Genomic DNA, 19,559 nt, shown 5'->3' on the forward strand with positions numbered 1-19,559 from the left:
AAAAATATCATGTCAGGGGGACACCTGAATGAACTTGACACATCTGACCCATGTTTGGAATCAAATTTGTGTCTTCGATGTGACGAGCGTACGCTTTAACCACTAGGTTTCCCCATCCAACTCTAAAATGGTGGTAATGATGAGGAAATACTGGTGGTATCGCGACCACCTGGTATCATTACTAGTGATTCATAAACACATGCTCATGATATAGTCGGAATCGTACAATCGACTCTGCTTTATGCAGAGATTTCTATTGGATTTGGAAAGGGTTTTGTCGCTTTATTCGTATTAACCTCAAAATGGTTTTGTTCCTTGGCTTTTAGGTTTTATTACTTGGTATTCGGATCCACCCAACTCGGGAATTAAAGATTTGGGAATAAAAAAATATAATGTCATAGCTTTAGTTTTACGTCCACGGCTGAGAATCATACTACAGCCAAAACAATCACAACTTGTTTCTTGTCTTACCTAGATAAGTGACACATCTTCAGCTTCTCATAAATGTTCATATGAGAGGTGGGTAGCCTAGTGGTTAAAGCATTCGCTTGTCATGTCGAAGGCCTGGGTTTGATTCCCCACAAGTTCAATGTGTGAAGCCCATTTCTGGTGTCCCTTGCAGTGTTTTTTTGTTGTTGTTTAATGCTGCATTCAGCAATATTCCAGCTATATGACGGCGGTCTGTACATAATCGAGTCTGGACCCACAATCATAGGTTTCTGGTGCTCCCAAGGGACGCAACTCTGCACAGCGAATCGCGTCGCCGTATACAACTGGGCCACCCGTGCCCCATGTCTAAATAAGATCGGCGGACCTGTGAAACAAACAATTATATTGGTCTGATCCAACCATTACTTATTTACTAGATGTTTCCTCCTTAAAGTCAAGTACGTAGAGACAATTTGATTCCTAATCATACTAGAATTCATTCGATATGCTGCTGAAAGACCATATTCGTCATTCTTTAAAAAATGTGTTTGATAATAATTGTGTATTTGCCTTTCCGACTGTCTTTAATTAATGTAACAGAGTTGGAACTACAAGGGTTGTCAGGGGCGACAGAAAACATACTGTTATTGGCCTCTACATCAACCCTACCAATTATTCCAATACACCACAACATACATCCTAACTCCCCTTAACTTTTGCGAAGTCAAACTTCTCAACTATTCTATGGATTTAAAAAAAATAATTATACTCAAATTTCACTTTTTTTAAATCATTACAAATCATTTTTTTTTTTAAACCACCAAAAAAATATTGATGGCGAAAATTGAAAGTACGGATGAACAATGTGCACAGTCTCATCACAAAGTGAAAGCTTACCAATCGTGCCTGTTCCTTGAACATTGCAACTCAATCAAGTGATGCGTATGGAAGCTATGCCTAATTGGTTTTCCAACAGATGATAATGAAGGTTGTGGAGGTTGGGATTCCCAGTTGGCGCGAGAGAAGCTGACAACCGCCTATTTAAACTTGTTGTGTCTCAGAGTATTCTATTTACACTGTCAGTCACATGTCAAGAGTCTTCTATCTAGTAAGGGTCTTCGTATCACGCTGTCAAATGCACACCACGGTCTTAGCACGCCTGTCAGCGCCACACATACAATTTGTATTACTCTGTGATACTTTGCAGCACTTCTCTTTGATTTGTGACGCTTCACCCTCTGCGATGCTCTCACATGAGATCACTGTGCCCGTAGTCTAATGATATTTCATTAAAGCGTCACAGACTCCCCAGCGTCTTAACTAAAGTGGCGCTGACAAACAACATCATCTTAAATTAAGCATTGAAGATCTTTCCCAACCTCCAATTAAACCGTTGCTGGCTTTTGCCCAACTGTCAGATAAACGACTGACATCTTCACTGGTCAAGGATGTTCCATCAGCAGCGGAGCCTCCCGAGACCTTCCTCAACTCATTCTGTAAGGTCACAAACAGTTTTCCCAAACCTCAAAATGTTTAATTTTAGGACTTAAAGTGGGACTCACTTGCCACATTTATGCAAGGACTTTGATCAATTACCACTAGTCTGTCTTACAGACCCTGATACAAATATATCAACCACAGCCCATGCAAGTCTTTAATGTTTGGCAAGTCTAGATTACTGCATTATCAGAAAATGAAGAGAATCACTGGGCTCCCTTTTTATTATATTTTTATTAAGATAACTGAGCAACTGTTTTTTCTGTACGATATGTTCATTTCAGAGACTATATGTTAGTCTAAATTACCACCTGTCAAGTCAGTTAAGTTTTACGACAGTGTATTGGTCAAGTCACTGGTCAGTCTTATAAATAAAAGACATCTTTGACACTAATTAGCCAATAAGTGAGTATGGTTTGAAGAAGAAGGGTGAGTGAGTGAGTGAGTCTGATTTTATGCCGCTTTAAGCAATATTCCAGCAATATCACAGCAGGGGACACCAGAAATAGGCTGAGATTTATATTCAATGTTGTATTGATGTGTATGCAATAATCTAACATGTATGCAATGTTGCATTAATGTGCATACAAAAATTGGAAAAAGTGTATAAAAAAATTGACGGATATGTATACATTTCTGATGTGTATACACTATTATATTAATGTTATGCAACACTATATTAATGTGTATACTGTTATATTTTCTGTTCGAATAATAACAGTATAATCCACATAGTTATAAATATGTAGAGTGAAACCAAAAGAACCCATTATAGACTATCAGTATCACAAGAAGATCACTGCAAATATTCAGGCAAATATACTGGCAAAAGAAAGTTTGACGGTGGCTAAAAATGAAACAACCAAACAATGGTTATTCAATGGTGATGGTTATTCAATTGTTGTTTTGGACATTAGGTTTGCAGTGGTTTAGGAGGAGTGAGGTTTTACGCCACTTTAAGTAATATTCCAGCAATATCACGGTTGGGGAACACCAGAAATGGCTTCAAACATTGTATCCATGTGGGAATCGAACCCGGGTCATCGGCGTGAACGTTTTAACCACTAGATTTCTCCACTGCCTCCAGTGGTTGAGGAACTATATCAGCCTAGTTATGTCTGGATAACATTTGTAATTTTTTGTTCAATCCAGTTTTCATGAGTACATGTTCCTTTGTCTGGCACTTAGCTCCAAGATTCCTGTAAGGCGTGAAGCCATCATCACTCTCTCACTAAGGACAACCTTACTATCATCTAATACACAGGCTATGAAGTAATGCACACGCTATTTCTGAAATCTTTTTCTCCAACTGAAGACGAACATTTGGACGAACACAAGAGCACTATCTGGTTGTCAAATTTAAATTAAATATCAAAATATCCTATTTACATTTCAATTTGGACATTTCCCCGCAATATTGAAAGCACTAATTGTGTTGTCACTGTTTGGCAAATAACACAATTACCCTGTTAACGTTACGAGGTTGCAGTACTCCATACAGACCACAATCGTTAATTCCACTGCATAGGACACGAGGCAGAGTGATAGCTTGATCCTGCTAATTAACAGCGTTACTCATCAGTGCTAGGCGGTGTCATTTACTGCAAGTCCTTGTTAAACTTGAGCCCTCTTAAATACAAATGAGCTTAATGCAAAAAACACCCATAAAAGTCTAAATATCTGAATGTCGTTTTTTTCACTGTGTCATCACAGCGGAGGGTCGGAATCAATTTTTTCATGGTTTTGTTCACTGTTGAAGGAGTGAGTGTTTTGTTTGTATTTGTTTAATGTTGCACTCAGCAATATTCCAGCTATATGATGGCGGCCTGTAAATAATCGAGTCTGAACCTAACCAGTGATTGACATCATGAGCAACAATCCACGCAATTGGCAGATGACATGACGTCATCAAGTCTGACCACCCCATCCATTTAGTCGTAAGTCACATGTCGCAAATCGCCATTGCTCTGTCATATCAGACCATTGCCCAGCCTCAGTCATTATCAGGCCATTGCCCAGCCTCAGTCATTATCAGACCATTGCCAAGCCTCAGTCAGTATCAGACCATTGCCCAGCCTCAGTCATTATCAGGCCATTGCCCAGCCTCAGTCAGTATCAGACCATTGCCCAGCCTCAGTCATTATCAGGCCATTGCCAAGCCTCAGTCATTATCAGGCCATTGCCAAGCCTCAGTCAGTATCAGGCCATTGCCAAGCCTCAGTCAGTATCAGACCATTGCCCAGCCTCAGTCAGTATCAGACCATTGCCCAGCCTCAGTCATTATCAGACCATTGCCCAGCCTCAGTCAGTATCAGACCATTGCCCAGCCTCAGTCATTATCAGACCATTGCCCAGCCTCAGTCATTATCAGACCATTGCCCAGCCTCAGTCATTATCAGACCATTGCCCAGCCTCAGTCATTATCAGACCATTGCCCAGCCTCAGTCATTATCAGGCCATTGCCAAGCCTCAGTCAGTATCAGGCCATTGCCAAGCCTCAGTCAGTATCAGACCATTGCCCAGCCTCAGTCATTATCAGGCCATTGCCAAGCCTCAGTCAGTATCAGACCATTGCCCAGCCTCAGTCATTATCAGGCCATTGCCAAGCCTCAGTCATTATCAGGCCATTGCCAAGCCTCAGTCAGTATCAGGCCATTGCCAAGCCTCAGTCAGTATCAGACCATTGCCCAGCCTCAGTCAGTATCAGACCATTGCCCAGCCTCAGTCATTATCAGACCATTGCCCAGCCTCAGTCAGTATCAGACCATTGCCAAGCCTCAGTCATTATCAGACCATTGCCCAGCCTCAGTCATTATCAGACCATTGCCCAGCCTCAGTCATTATCAGACCATTGCCCAGCCTCAGTCATTATCAGACCATTGCCCAGCCTCAGTCATTATCAGGCCATTGCCAAGCCTCAGTCAGTATCAGGCCATTGCCAAGCCTCAGTCAGTATCAGACCATTGCCAAGCCTCAGTCATTATCAGGCCATTGCCAAGCCTCAGTCAGTATCAGACCATTGCCAAGCCTCAGTCATTATCAGACCATTGCCCAGCCTCAGTCATTATCAGGCCATTGCCCAGCCTCAGTCATTATCAGGCCATTGCCAAGCCTCAGTCATTATCAGACCATTGCCCAGCCTCAGTCAGTATCAGACCATTGCCCAGCCTCAGTCAGTATCAGACCATTGCCCAGCCTCAGTCATTATCAGACCATTGCCCAGCCTCAGTTATTATCAGACCATTGCCCAGCCTCAGTCAGTATCAGACCATTGCCCAGCCTCAGTCAGTATCAGACCATTGCCCAGCCTCAGTCATTATCAGACCATTGCCCAGCCTCAGTCATTATCAGACCATTGCCTATCCCATTATTAAAAGGCCATTGCCCAGCCTCAAATAACAACAGACCACTGCCAACCCTCAATTATCAACCGGCCATTTATAATTAGCAGGAATATTCATGTCTGCAGTTCCCATCCTTATTTCACTCAACCTAAATCAACATATACCTCTTAAAAACGTTAAGGACCACACGATTCTTTCATATTGCAAATATTAACTTTCATGCCATGCCAGATCAACTACAGCAAAATGAAAAACAACCAGATGGACGTTAACTTGTTTTGAATAGATACCTTCATCAAATAATGATGTAACATCAAGTCTTAAAAGCACATACTTTTGAAAAAATATCTATTTATTCATGCACCGTTTATGGAAGATCTATGGTAAACAAAAGTGATACATTTTTATCAGCAAGCTAATTAGTGGGGGCCTAGTTCTATATAGGTCGTAATAACATGTAAGTGTGAGATGTAATCTCCCACAATCTCCTCTCCATCCTTTCCAATCTACAACACAGGCTTCCTCACAAGTTCAAATACTTCCCAAACATGTAATTAAATCATTTTTCCCTAACATCCATCCTAATTATCTGATTAATAACATGTGACATCGAAATGATAAGAGATATACTTTCTGATAACATTTGAAAAATATACAAGTAAATAGTCAACGACTAACAGCTTTCTATCAAAGGAGTTTTAACTGCTTATGATTATTGTTAAAACTATTAGTGAAAACACTTGATAAATTTTAAAATAAATTTAAACCTTTGTGGAAAGTTGAAACAGGTTAAATATGAATGTGGGAGTAATTTTTACGACTGTATAGTGTTGCTATATGACATTAAAACTTGTTGAAAAATGAATTTTAAATTGAAATTTTGTGTTCTCATTTGCAGTTAAGCTATTACGTAAATTAATGTTTTAAGTCGATGACATGTTATCCCCCATGGTAGGGATGACGATCTGGCTACATCAGGGTTCCACAAACAAAACATTTCAGACAGCCATCAAGATCTGTGCTAGGGGTTTAACTGTGTTAATGATTATTGTACTTATATCGCAATGTGTGTGCGTGCGTGTGTGTGTGTCTGTGTGCGTGTGTGCGTGTGTGTGTGTGTGTGGGGGGGGGGGCTCCTTGTACCAGTCCAAACTAATGCTGGTTTATAAGTCCTAGCATACTGAAATACCACAGTTTTAACCCATATACCCTATTCAGACATAGTATGCTGCCTCTGAGCAGACCAGTCCTTGTTTCATCCCCTTAATGGGAAACAACAAGTACCACTGTTTAACATCTTTTGGCATGATACACTCAGGGATGAAACCTTCCGCTTATTTCTATTTTTCACCTCATATTTCCATGGACCGTTTTGATCATTGAAGTTGTGATTTTGATTAATGTTACTCGTACCTGGCAGAGTGAGTGAGTGAGTGAGTGAGTGAGTGAGTGAGTGAGTGAGTGAGATAGTGAGTGAGTGAGTGAGTGAGTGAGTGAGTGAGTGAGCGAGTGAGTATGGTTTTATGCCTGGGGGACACCAGAAATGGGCTTCACACATTGTACCCATGTCAGGAATCGAACCCGGGTCTTTGACATGATGAGTGAACAGTTCATAGTTATTCAGACACGTGAGGCAAGGATTTGAATCACATGTTGCAAAATTTGGTGTTTCATAATATGATCCATTGGCTACCATGTGAGTCTGTAACATTTTTCCAACCCAAGTCTGATACTATTTTTCCTGTAACCTTATGGCTTCCCAAATCGGTAACATTATTTTTTCCCCGTCGACATTTGGATTTTAGGACATTTTGTGACTTTGAAATATGTGTAAGTTCTGAGATTTCAGCCTTAATTTAGTTACCATTAACATGCTGTTCCATCAACAACCTTATCTGAGGTTAACCTTAAGTGTCGATCAAATCTAATTTTGATCCTACCAAACCTTAACACACTGAGGTTGATTTTACGTAGGTGCTTGAGAAACGTATCTTTATAATAAAGGGTTGTTTATTTTAAAAAGTATTTAAGTATTTATTTTTGAGAAATATGTACTGTATTCGACGTAATAAGCGCCCAGGGCGCTCTCAAAATTTGGAAATAGGGGGCTCTTATTAGAATGTTATTTTGGTGAAGAAACTCAGAGTCGAAAGATCGTTAATTTTGTGGTTTATGCTGACAGCCTGAAATATTCATAAATGACAGATATATTTTTCCAGAATTTAATTGCCCAGAATTAAGGGTGCATATAACACATGACTGTGTATTATACAAGATTAAATAAGTCTTGTGTACATTGATCAATCGGAAGGGTTGCTAATTGTGATTGTTCACTAGCCAATACATTAGCAAATACCGCCTTGGGCGCTTATTAGAGCGGGGCGCTTATTACGTCGAATACGGTAATTATAATCATACATGAGAGTTTCATTAGTAAACTATTTGAAACGAGTTCTATTTAATTTCATTTTATTAAGATACTCATAATTATAGTCATTTGTTTTATGTAAATGTTCATGTTGTTCAGTGCTAGAGGTAGCCAATAAAATCTCATTAATGCCATAAACAATGTGAGTTTGTAACTAGTTTCCTTGTCATCATTTGTCCAGCCCTATACATGAACATCTATCTCCCACTGTCATAGATCTGGTTCATAACCCTTTGTAAGACTCCGCTCTCCGATAAGTGCAATAATCTTGCTCCACTATACCTTAAGTTCATCTCAAATGAAAATTTTGCCAGAGTGATATACTATTCAAAATAAGCCACCTGATTCTCTCATATACTATATGTAACGGTAGTCAGTCTGATCTGGTAATAAGATATTTTAATAGCGCTTTATTGTTTCTTCTCATTAGTGGTGAGTATTTTTTAGCTCCTTTGGGGTATTTTCCGGTGAGAAAGGCCTTTGTTTATCTGCATTCCGTTAAGATGTTTTACGGATTTCAGGGAACTGGACAACTGTGAGTTTCTCTATATAAGAAATTCTGTAAAATAAACATCATGAATACTCAGTTTCTCCGTTCAGAGTTTTCGAAAACATTATACTCATGCCATGACAGATAACAATAGTAATATGAAAAAAAAGCCGTTCTTCAACTTCTTTTGAGAAGACTACAGACTCCTTTATTTAGCAAATATCTTTGAAGAGTAATGATAAGATTTACATATTAATATTCAATTATTTTCTTAAGATTCTTAATAATAATACAGTACTTATTGTAGGAATATTTCACTTTTCAATGAGAGCCCTTATTAAAGCCGATATACCAGTACTTAAAGACAACTTTCATTCACCTTAGAGTGAGTGAGTGAGTGTGGTTTTAAGCCGCTTTTAGCAATATCCCAGCAATATCACGGCGGGGGACACCAGAAATGGGCTTCACACATTGTACCCATGTCGGGAATCGACCCCGGGTCTTCGGCATGACGAGCGAACGCTTTAACCACTCGGCTACCCGACTGCCCCTTTTAACCTTAGAACACTGCGTATCTCCCCTCAAATCACCAACAACAAAGGTACAGGTCCCAGTCACTAATGCATTATTTCACAAGTCATTTCTGTGAGAAAGTTGTACAAGTATTGTAGATATACGATCCAATCTTCCGTGCATTCTCACGTAGGTAACCTATCACTAACTGTTTTGTTCCAAGGGTTTTGTATCAGTCCATCTGCGCTGACACTTTCACAATAAGTCAGCGAACTTAATTCCCTCTGACCTGCTCATTAAACAAAACGGGACATTTAATTGGCAAACGTACAAACATGATTTCAAGTATTTCCTATTCATTGACTTAGAATGAACACCTAAAAGCTTAACCATGAGGCTCAAGTTGAGGTTCGGTGAGAGCAGCCCGCATCATATTACCCTCCTCCTCAGGTGTCACATGGGGGACTTTCCTCCGTCAATATTGTCGTTTCTCGCTGAAACATTGGCCAGTTATTTGTCAGTTCAAAATCTTGGGTAAATCTTGTAACAATTGCTTACTGAGTTCCCCGGGGCCAGTATGGTAAAGACTACTTATGGCTTCATAATCCCATCACAAAAGCTTTAATGGATGGTTGATCAAGCCAAATTTCTAAAGACTTAATGAACCACTTCGAAGACACCTGTTAGCATGTATGTATGTATCAGTTTGAGTGCATGGGAATCTGTAGCAACGAGATAGAGTTTTTCATCGATTTGTGTATCAGCTTGTCATGTGTTTTATTATAAAGGTGTTTTTTCAATTTGATACCATAATTTACAACACATCTCACTTGTAGTTGATTTTTTTAAAACAAATATATTTGATTTTGTTTCTGTTTAACTATTCGTTCAAACTAAACAATTAATAAATATTAAACTTTAAATCTTACACCTTTTTGCCTCCACTTACAATGAGCCAGAAACTAAAGGCAATTGTTGAACCTATTAAATTCATTTTATATTTGTAAAATAAATTGCAATTGTACTTTACTAACTATTGTTTTTCAAATTATTACATTTGCACTACACTTATGAAAAAGAAATCTTTCCTTTTTTATATCAGACCATCTTTTTTAATCTGCTTCTGGAATATAACTGTTGACCAAGTTTCATAAGAGTTTGAATGCCACGGACAATCAAGTCTTTGATAAGCATTTAGAAGTTGATGGAACATAAAGACAAAACATTTTTTAAGGGTAACAACTTCTTTATTCTTTGTCACAATGTTTCAGAGCTACTTCTTGCCCCTTGGCGACATAGTGTTTTGCTTTCCCTCAAAGTATTAATTAAGAATAACTTTATGTTAGGATACAAAAGTACAAATGCCATTGTGTTGTATTTTTCATAGTATATACTCATTTGTTATTTGCATTTTGGGATATTCCTGTCTTTATAAGTCATTTTAATGTTGATGTCATGGGTTTGTTATTTAGACTAGTCCATAGGAAAGTAACTTCTGTTTGAGTTGGATGTTTCTCATTCATTTCATTATTAGAATTAGAGCCAAAGAAATTCACCTTTATGTTGAACCTTGAATTATAAAATATTCTGATTTTGTTTCGATTTTTATCAACTTGGAATGTCCACTGATAGTTTGGTGAAAGATGACTGCCTATTGTTTTGAGTTTGTTATCTTCATGTCATACTAAAAACAATTTTCTTGTCTAAAAATTAGCAATAAAACACTGTAATGTAAAGCGTTCAACTGCCAGTGCATGGGAAGTAGTATTATGTCTCTTATCCAAGGGCACATTGGAGTTTTAAAAGCATTTTTCAGTTTTTTTTCAAACAAGTGGCAAAACTATCACTTGTGCCCCTCCATAGATCAAAATATTATAATTTCACAACAAACAAAGATTTTATTGTTTTCATGCACTGTTATAAAAAAGCAATGTGATATTTATATTCTAATTTGATAGAAGCAAGAAAAGGACAGATTATTTGTTTGTTCAATATATTTTGATTGAAAGTGATGACTTTGCAGATAAAATATGTTTTCTCTTTGGTTCAGAAAGGGAGAATAATGTTAATAAAATAAGATAAAATAGACAACATGTATCTCATATGGTGTTTATCTCTTAGATTTGGTTGATATATTTTCATCGAAAGTGCTGATCTGGCAGGTAAAATAACTTTTGTCGTTGGTCCAGAAAAAGACAATAATCCTCATAAAAGATAAAACAGACATTTATCTCAGACGGTGTATATCTCGTCTGTTTTGGCCGATTTGATCAAAAGTGCTGATCTGGCAGGTAAAATTAAGTTTTGTCTCTGGTTCAGAAAGGAAATAATCCTCAAATAAGATAAAACAGACAACATTTATGGTGTTTTTTATCTCTAGGGAGGTAATACAGAAGTTCAACAGTAATTCAGTTTAATTAAAAAACAACAAATAATATATTTTCAATTAAAGGGGGCAAACAAATGTCTGTCTTGAGTGGCCAGATCATATCATAATTTCTATGAGTTAATATCATAGTGAGCTAATTTTATCCGGGGATTACCAAATTATACTATAAACTGGTTCACTCAACAGCTTGCACAGAGGACAAAATCAGAGGACGGAGAGGTATTTTTACCAACTTGCCATGCAAAGATCTAATCTATTTTCTAACCAAGTGCATATAGAGACCGAAATTGATTGTCTCTGTACAGATGTCAATCCCCACAAAGACTACTTTGATCAATATCGGATTAAGCACAAGGGTGTCAGATGAGATTGAGAAACTATGCTAGACACTTTCACTCATATATTCACTAGATCTCCTGCAGTGTTAACCACAGCCATCAAAAATCTGAGATCATTTTAACATGCTATTCATCACACATAAGGCTTTAAAACAGGTTGTTCTTTCAAAATTAGGGTTAATAAAACAGTAAATGGTTTTTGGAGGTAATGCTTCTGTTTAAAATTTGGCTGAAATTCATGGGAAATTTGTTATGTGTTAATGGAAAAAGAGAGTTAACAAACTGTTTCATTTGAGACACTAATATGGGCAGGGTTTTTTGAAAAACTTTTTCTGTAAGATTAATGTAAGTTTATGTACTGTTCGGGTTTTACACTGTCATCACTTCAATATTTCATTTTTTTAAACTTCTTTAAAATGTATTAATGGATAATATATCAAATACTATGGGATCAGAAAAAATATAAATTCCTGATATTTTTATTTTATTTTAATTGCAATGAGTTTTTCCTAATAAGTATGAATATATTTTCAGATTCTGTATCAAAAGTAGTATATTCTTTTAAGCTTTGGTGCCATGTCCTGGTTTATGTTTTACAGAAAAAGTATGAAATAACAATTTAATCAGTTTTTTTACTTTGTAATATTTCTAAAGTGATATGAACCAGATTGCATCGATTTCAGTTCTATTCATTAAAACGAAATATTCAAATCTCCTTATGCCATTCCCTTCAAAGCCCTCACTAATACATGTAACAATGCTAATCAGCTAAATCAAACAATATTTATTGCTTTTGTAAAACACTTCATTTATTGAAAAAAAATCACATCTCAGTAACCTGTTGATCCTTTTTGTGTCAGTGTAGCCAACTTTCAAGCAGTTAAATATTTATCCTATAAAATAATTGATTTAACCATTTAATGTTATCAATTATTTCCCACCCAAACACATCCCCTATAACAGCAGTGATGCTGTTTCAACAATGACCTGACAAGCGACCTGAACCAACCTCAGGGCATTTAACACTTAATTAATCACTTATTAATTACTGATGCATTCATTAATGACATGCCTAAGGGGCTTTGAATGGGAGACATTTAATAGCACTTGGAGCCGATTTTCACCATAAATCTCAAGCACTGATTTCTCAGGATTCTACACCATTGAATAATTAAGCCTTTAACCTAATCATACCCCAAACCCATTGCATACTTAAGTCATATGCATATACAATTAAACGTTACTGAATTCAGTCAATAATTCCATATTCATTAAAAAGATATCAGGTTGTAATTAATTTAGAAAATTCAGTCGTCCTATGTACGAAGAGTAGGTGTACCTCCATATTTTATGATTTGATCAATATATGCATGCTTGGATACCTGTTTCGTGTGATGACTTGACATGTGGAAGTTTTTCACTGCCTACTTCAAATTTTTATTGCGTCTAATGGCAGTCATCAATAATAATGAAGCGGTGAAGATCCATACCTAACCGGTAACTTATCACCTTGGCGACGTTACGAGTAAACCTTGGAACTGAAATTGTCGTCTTGCCGTATCATAAAGTACCACACCTCAAGTCAACGAGGCACATTGTTTGAACAGTTCCTTTCAGATTCAAGTCCATATGTCACCATTATTGTCCCAACGATGAACGGGATTCTTTCAAATTGATAACGCAGCGCGTGCGCACGTGCTGTCATTTTCACGAGCTTAGTAATCCCGTCCCCCTTCGTCTTACACATCGACCTGTCGTCAGTGCAAGACCCAGTTTAGCATATGTGGCTTTGAGAGCATAATAGTTGCTTGTACACGCGACTTGGGGTGGAGAATAAAACGGTATTGTTCCGAAACGACCTCCGCCGAAAACGTGCATCTGGCCATCTCAATAAAACATTACAAGAAATTCTACTTCTTTGAACATACTTGTCAGTTATGAATATCAACAATCTAATTATTGTGAAATGCGCTGCGGGAATTCGTGCCGACCGCTCCTGAGACACTCACCGACCCTCCTGTCAAAATCAGGCACCGATTCCATCCCATTGCCGCTTGTGTCAACAAATAAACACCGCGTTGATTAACTGATAATTACACCGCGTTTCAATACATACATATATATTTAGACTGATCACATGTAAACACAGCGCATTGACCATGACACGATGCTCGGATGATAGAATTCATAACGACACACCAGTCGCTCGCTCTACAGTCTGGAACTTGGATGGAAACATATTTGAATGTCAGGCGACTGTCGCAGAATTCCCCTCAAAGTAAAGACATGTATATAAACATCCCAACGAGGGGAAAGTTGGATGGCGTTATCTATCGGCAAATTAACTTACCGTTGGGGAGTTTCCTAGCTTTGGATTTCGATCTCATGTCTTGTTGCGTTGATCGAATGTTGTTCAGAAGTGATAAGCATTAGATTGACAGAACAAAAACACCACGGACAATTCTCCCGTAACACCTGGGCGCATGCGCATTGGCTTAAGACACCACATTGACTCTTCTAAAAAACTTTTAAAAGAAATTAAGCGTTGAGTGGATGGGATAGAGGCGATTGTTGGGTCGCGTGTGCCTCCCCCGATCTCCCCCTCCTAGCTGCACGAGACAAAGGAGGGGTCTGGTTTTGAGAGCTGACAAGAACGCGAGGGGGTTTGATATGAAAGATGGGGCGATATTGGTAGACGTAAGGCTGGTATGGCGACACTTTATTCTTTCATTTGAGTCTATAAACTGATCATGATGGTGTATTGTGTGGCTGTTAGAAAGCGATATCTGTGTTGTTTACCACGCTTTAGTCGCTCCAAGACGAGCTCGAAGTGTTTTATGTCTTCCACTAGGGACGGAGCTCGACGCTTTGTAAACAGCACGGGAACGGGACGACAGCTCGCCTAGTCGTGCAACCACCTGCTAATGGAAACAAAAGGCACAAAATTCGATCAGAAATTCTTTCGCGTTTTCCGTGTAAATAAACTTGTCTGCTAAATATTTGGCGACACCTTCTAGTCCATTGACTTTATAAACTTAAATTGTTAGCATTGAGTTAGAGCTCTACCGCTCGCTGCTGAAGAGACGGGAACTTGTCGTCTGCTCGCAGCCGCTTTCAAAATTAATTAGCGCGTTAAAGAGAATATAATGAGTTTCCGATAGTCTTTGTGAAACGGGTTCTCTATATTGCTGGGCTAGTCGATCTCTGAATAATCGCGAGGCTTCTGCGGGTGCCTACCTTGCCTAAAACGAGTTTCTTAGGGGAGGGAAAACGTCCCGGTGATGCTAGAGCACCAGTCGAAATACCATCTCTCCATTTACACAACGCGTAATGTCACTCTCTGATTTTGATGAATTTTTAATGATTATTTGAAATTCTAAAGATCTTATCTTTGATTGGAGACAGCGTTAAGAGGGTTGTTAAGAGCGGTTGCCTCTTTAAACAAGAATTAATTTCGAGTAGAGACCTCGCCATGTTTAAGCTATTGTTGCTAGACACACTGTTTGATTGAAGCAATAATTAGCCAATTGTGATAGCCATTTCTGAACATTATTTCAAAATATGTTAAGCAGTCCCCGTGACTAGATTTTCGCTCTTTTTTTCAGTTTAAATCGAATATGATAGCATTTCATGTAAGATTATGTACACTGTTGAATTTCAAATTAGACGTTAAATGTCTCTGAATTATTTAATTTTGATGTTTATTAAAAATATTACATTACTGATCCTATGTTGCGTTAATAATTAAATGAATAAAGTCCAAGATACATGACGTATTATTAATAAAACAATTCTGCATTTGAAATAGTTATAGAATAATACATGCGCTGCGATTTTGTATCTGAGTGATTGTACATGCATCTTTTAAAAAGGGAATACGGTCTCAATGTCTAGACTTTGTAATTTATGATTGTGTTATTGTGATACAGTCCTCCCTTTTTATGGTTGTTTTGATGTCCGCGCTTACGGTGAGGGAAAGGGGGGGGGGGGGGGGGGGGGGGGGGAGCAATATCTTTACATCCCGTCAACATCGGTGACAACATCAACCAGGAACTACATCAACACCGTTATCCACGGTTGCCGTTGTAAGCCAACAGGTTTACACTGCACTATGCGCATCCTCTCTCTCTCTCTCTCTCTCTCTCTCCCTCTCCTCCTCCCCCCCCCCCCCCCTCCCCCCCCCCCCCCCCCCCTCCTCTCTCTCTCTCTCTCCCACACACACTAGATCATAAGGTATTTTATTTTTAACATTTTTAATATTTATATGTTTATGATATCTGCGTGTGGAAAACAGTTTGATTTTGATTTTTACATAATGGAGCGCGGGATTGGCTTTTTACATATTAATTTAAGAAAGTAAATAATTCAATCGCTATTAGTTATCAGTCATCAAAACAAACTGAATTAATTGGTTATAATAAGCATCAGCGCTTTCTCTCGATAATCGCCGGGGATGGTATGAATCAGTGATTAGGCTACGATTATTAAGATACAAATATCCCCACTGAGACGTATAAACCAGATAACCTTCACAAGCCTTCGACTACCGATTTAACCAGATAATCCATCTGCCCTTTGTTGCCATTTCACAGCGCGTCATAATGCGCTGCGAGAGGTGGGCTGGAGGCTGTTATATAACAAGCTTACCTATCTTGTAACGAACTGTAGGTACTACCCACAGGCCAGGTCCAACACACAGCCTAACGTTATCGCAAAGCCCGTGTTTACCAGTCAGTCACGCTATTAGAACACGACACACTATGAAGTGTTTATCTTCAACGAAGTATTTACCCTGGTGATTGCTAATGATAGTGTCTCGTCACATGTTACAATAAACAAGATAAACAGAACATATTTAGTTTTCAAAATACAATTAGCGAACTGTTTCCGTGAAAACAATCTCAAAATACAAACTAAATAGGAATTAAAAATTACATATTTGACATATTTTATGTCATATTCGACATTTAAACACAGCAGACACGAGTACTCTTATTATGGTTGTTTGCAAAAAATATGACATGGAGTGTGTATCAAGTACGCCCTGTAACGAGAAAAAATGGACTGTTTTGTCTTTGTGCCGCCATTATTGAAAGAATCAATCATATTGAACGTTGCATCATTACGTCCGTAACAACGTTTTTCATTGGTCGGTTTTGATTTCTTCAAGTTGCAGGTGCCCAAACATAATTTACATAGAAAGTCAATTTGATGCGTACCCCAACAACGGCCACGTGTATGTTCAATGTGAAGTAGCTCGTTCTTGTCATGGCGGGCGGATACTCGACAGGTGCCCGAAAACCTCCTCGGTTGTATAGAGATGCTTCAAGAATCCCATATAGTTAAACTACTTGGCTGACTTGTGGAAAAGACTGAATCCTTTTTATACATTATGGTACGCCGCGTTAAAAAATATGCCAGTGTAAGATGTGTTAACAATCTACGCACCATTTCACTCCTATCAGATGCTGCAAGAATTTCGTATGGTCATAAAGTCACAGTATTCATCGCGACTTTGGATTTTCCGAAGGAATATCGCGGCCTGCACGTAGTTATAACATTATAAGTAAAATAAAAGTTTTTATATATTAGAGACAGCACTTTGTGTAATGTCGTCAACATAGAAATACTACCATTAACAACAAGAAGCGAATCACAATAGCTATACAATTATAATTATAAACATTGCGACATAATTATCGCATGGAGTATGAAAATATTTCAGTTCCAGCACGGTGGATTCGAACCTAAGGGGACACGGGTGGCCCAGTCGTTTTTGGCGCCGCGATTCGCTTTGCATAGTTGCGTCACTTGGGGACGCCAGAAACCCATGATTGGGGGTTCGAATCCCGGTTCGCCACGATTATCTTTCTGGGTTCGTCATCACCATACCGGTGCTCGTGGGTTTCACCGAAGTGGTAAACGTCTGAGACCTGCATTACTTCGGGCTTTCCTCACAATTAAGCTGACACGCCGCGATGTAACTGGAATACTGTTAAAAGCGGCGTTAAACCCAACTCACTCACTCACTCGAACCTAAGGGGGGCAATTCTGCATAGAAATACATAATGGCGCTGGTTTACTGTTTTACGCTTTGCGTCAAGAGGAATATCCCACGATGAATTACTTATTATGTGCCTCGAGTAAATTAATTTTGTATGTTCCGCGCCTAACGTTTATTGACGAGGGACAGTCAATCTTTAATTGCGAATTGGGAGTAGGTTAGTCTATATATTACCCATAATTCTGAAAAATGTGGGTTTCCCCCGCCACCAATCTAGCAATTTGTATTTTGAGATAGTTTTGATATAGATGAATCACTCGGTCGAAGGATCTCCACGAAATTGTTACCTTGGATTTGTTTGTTGTTTAACGCCGCACTCACCAATATTCCAGCTATGTGACCGCGGTCTGTAAATAATCGAGTCTGGACCAGACAATCCAGTGAGTGATATCATGAGCATCGATCTACGCAATTAGGATACGATGACATGCATCAATCAAGTCAGCGAGCCTGACCACCCGATCCCGTTAGTCGCCTGTTATGTCAACAAGGGTTGCTGAAAAGCAATTCTAATCCGGAATCTTCACGGGACTTTTACCTTGGAAACATTAATCTACAGTACGACACAGCACTAAAACAAGAAAAACTCCGCTACCTGAGGGAATGAATTGGGTTTTGCGCTGCTTTGCACGGCTTGTAAGTCATGCCATTGCCCATGTGTTTCATGCAATCTCATTAAAATCATATCTCAGTTCTCGCTACCGCTAAACAAAGATCTGAGGACATCCCATTAGGGGTCATGTCAGAACGACCTTTCACCCGACCAATCAGAGCGTCGCTTACCACATCATGAAAGTGACAGTCGGAATGTGATTTCTAATCATGCAGCCTCGAAAACGTTAAAACGGGGTATTCCGAACGATAGTTACGGGCTTAACGACTGAATCTATACAATCTAGACCATATATTAACCATTCTAGAACGTTCTTTCGTTCAGGTTTCAAATTTTTAAGCGATAATTTGTCAAAATATGTTTCGAAGCGTAGTCGCCAATTTGAAATTAATGCCGTAAAGCACGAGAAAGCTGCCTCCTGATTAGCTAATGTCGACTTCTTGTCAGTTATTCCATTGGTCGGTCAGAGTTTGCGAAAGGTCGGACTGACTTGACACGTAATGGGATGTCCTCAGATCTTTGTTTAGCGGCAGCGAGAAGATCTGATTTTAATGAGATTGGAGTTTAATGTGAACGGAAGCCCAAAGTTATTCAGGTAGTAGCAACCACTGTGGTGAAACCCAAGAGCACGGTTTTGAGCAAAGGTCATTTTCGGGGCGAATCTGGGATTCGAACTTACGACGAGCGGATTCAAACACGACTAAGGGGCACAACTCTATGCAATGAATTGCTTTATCCGAGACCAATAGGTCACGTGTTCCCCCTCGTCAGCGGTTAATCCACAACACAATGATTTTCTTGCCTTTATTTCTCCAAGAGCATTGTGTAGGTTATGTTTGATCCAATTAAAGAGAAAATGCACAAAAATATTTTTTAAAAATCCTAAATTAACTTTTTCAAGTCGTAAGGAGAACGAATAACAATTCTTGTCTACATTCTCTTTGTAAGCTATTGCTAACACAAATCCAAGTATTTACTGAAAATTGAGACCGGTCATGTGATATTCTTGCGGCTGTCTTAATTGTCTGTGTGTCTTGTAGAAATATTCTCCCCACTCCTGATTCCTTACAACACTGTCCTTATAAACAGCAGGCAAACCACATCAAGCTCAATCACGTCCAACATATCACAATCAAATCTGCTTGGTACATGTCAGTCACAAAGCATTCAGAAGAAATCAATCCACTCCATCAATCTGTCAATCAAATAATCAGGCCCATGAATGGTTAACCAAAAAAGACGGAATAGGCTGTCTGAAACGAACAACGGAGTGATATCCATCACCTTGACTGCCTACTGCCCATTGGACTGGCATGACACCAATAGGCACCAATAGTAAAGCTTCGATCGATACCATTCCTCAGTAATGTTGCGAGAGGAGGTTCCACAAAAATCCACCAAGTGTCTATCGATGTCGCTCTCACATGTATTTCTCTACATACATCTACACAATG

The 19,559-nt window shown here is 38.8% G+C and overlaps 1 protein-coding gene across 1 annotated transcript in view; it reads right to left on the reverse strand.

Annotated features, from left to right (window-relative positions):
• LOC124152259 (histone-lysine N-methyltransferase PRDM16-like) overlaps positions 1-13,923 on the reverse strand; it is a 140,857-nt gene extending 126,934 nt beyond the window's left edge. The window contains exon 1 of the mRNA XM_046525130.2: positions 13,779-13,923. Within this exon, the coding sequence (XP_046381086.1) occupies positions 13,779-13,815 (37 nt within the window). The 5' untranslated portion in view covers positions 13,816-13,923. The remainder of the gene's footprint in view (positions 1-13,778) is intronic.
• Between the last annotated feature and the right edge of the window lie 5,636 nt (positions 13,924-19,559).

This window comes from Haliotis rufescens, unplaced genomic scaffold, assembly GCF_023055435.1.
Source record: "Haliotis rufescens isolate VD_foot unplaced genomic scaffold, xgHalRufe1.0.p SCAF_13, whole genome shotgun sequence".
NCBI classification, from domain to species: Eukaryota; Metazoa; Mollusca; class Gastropoda; order Lepetellida; family Haliotidae; genus Haliotis; species Haliotis rufescens.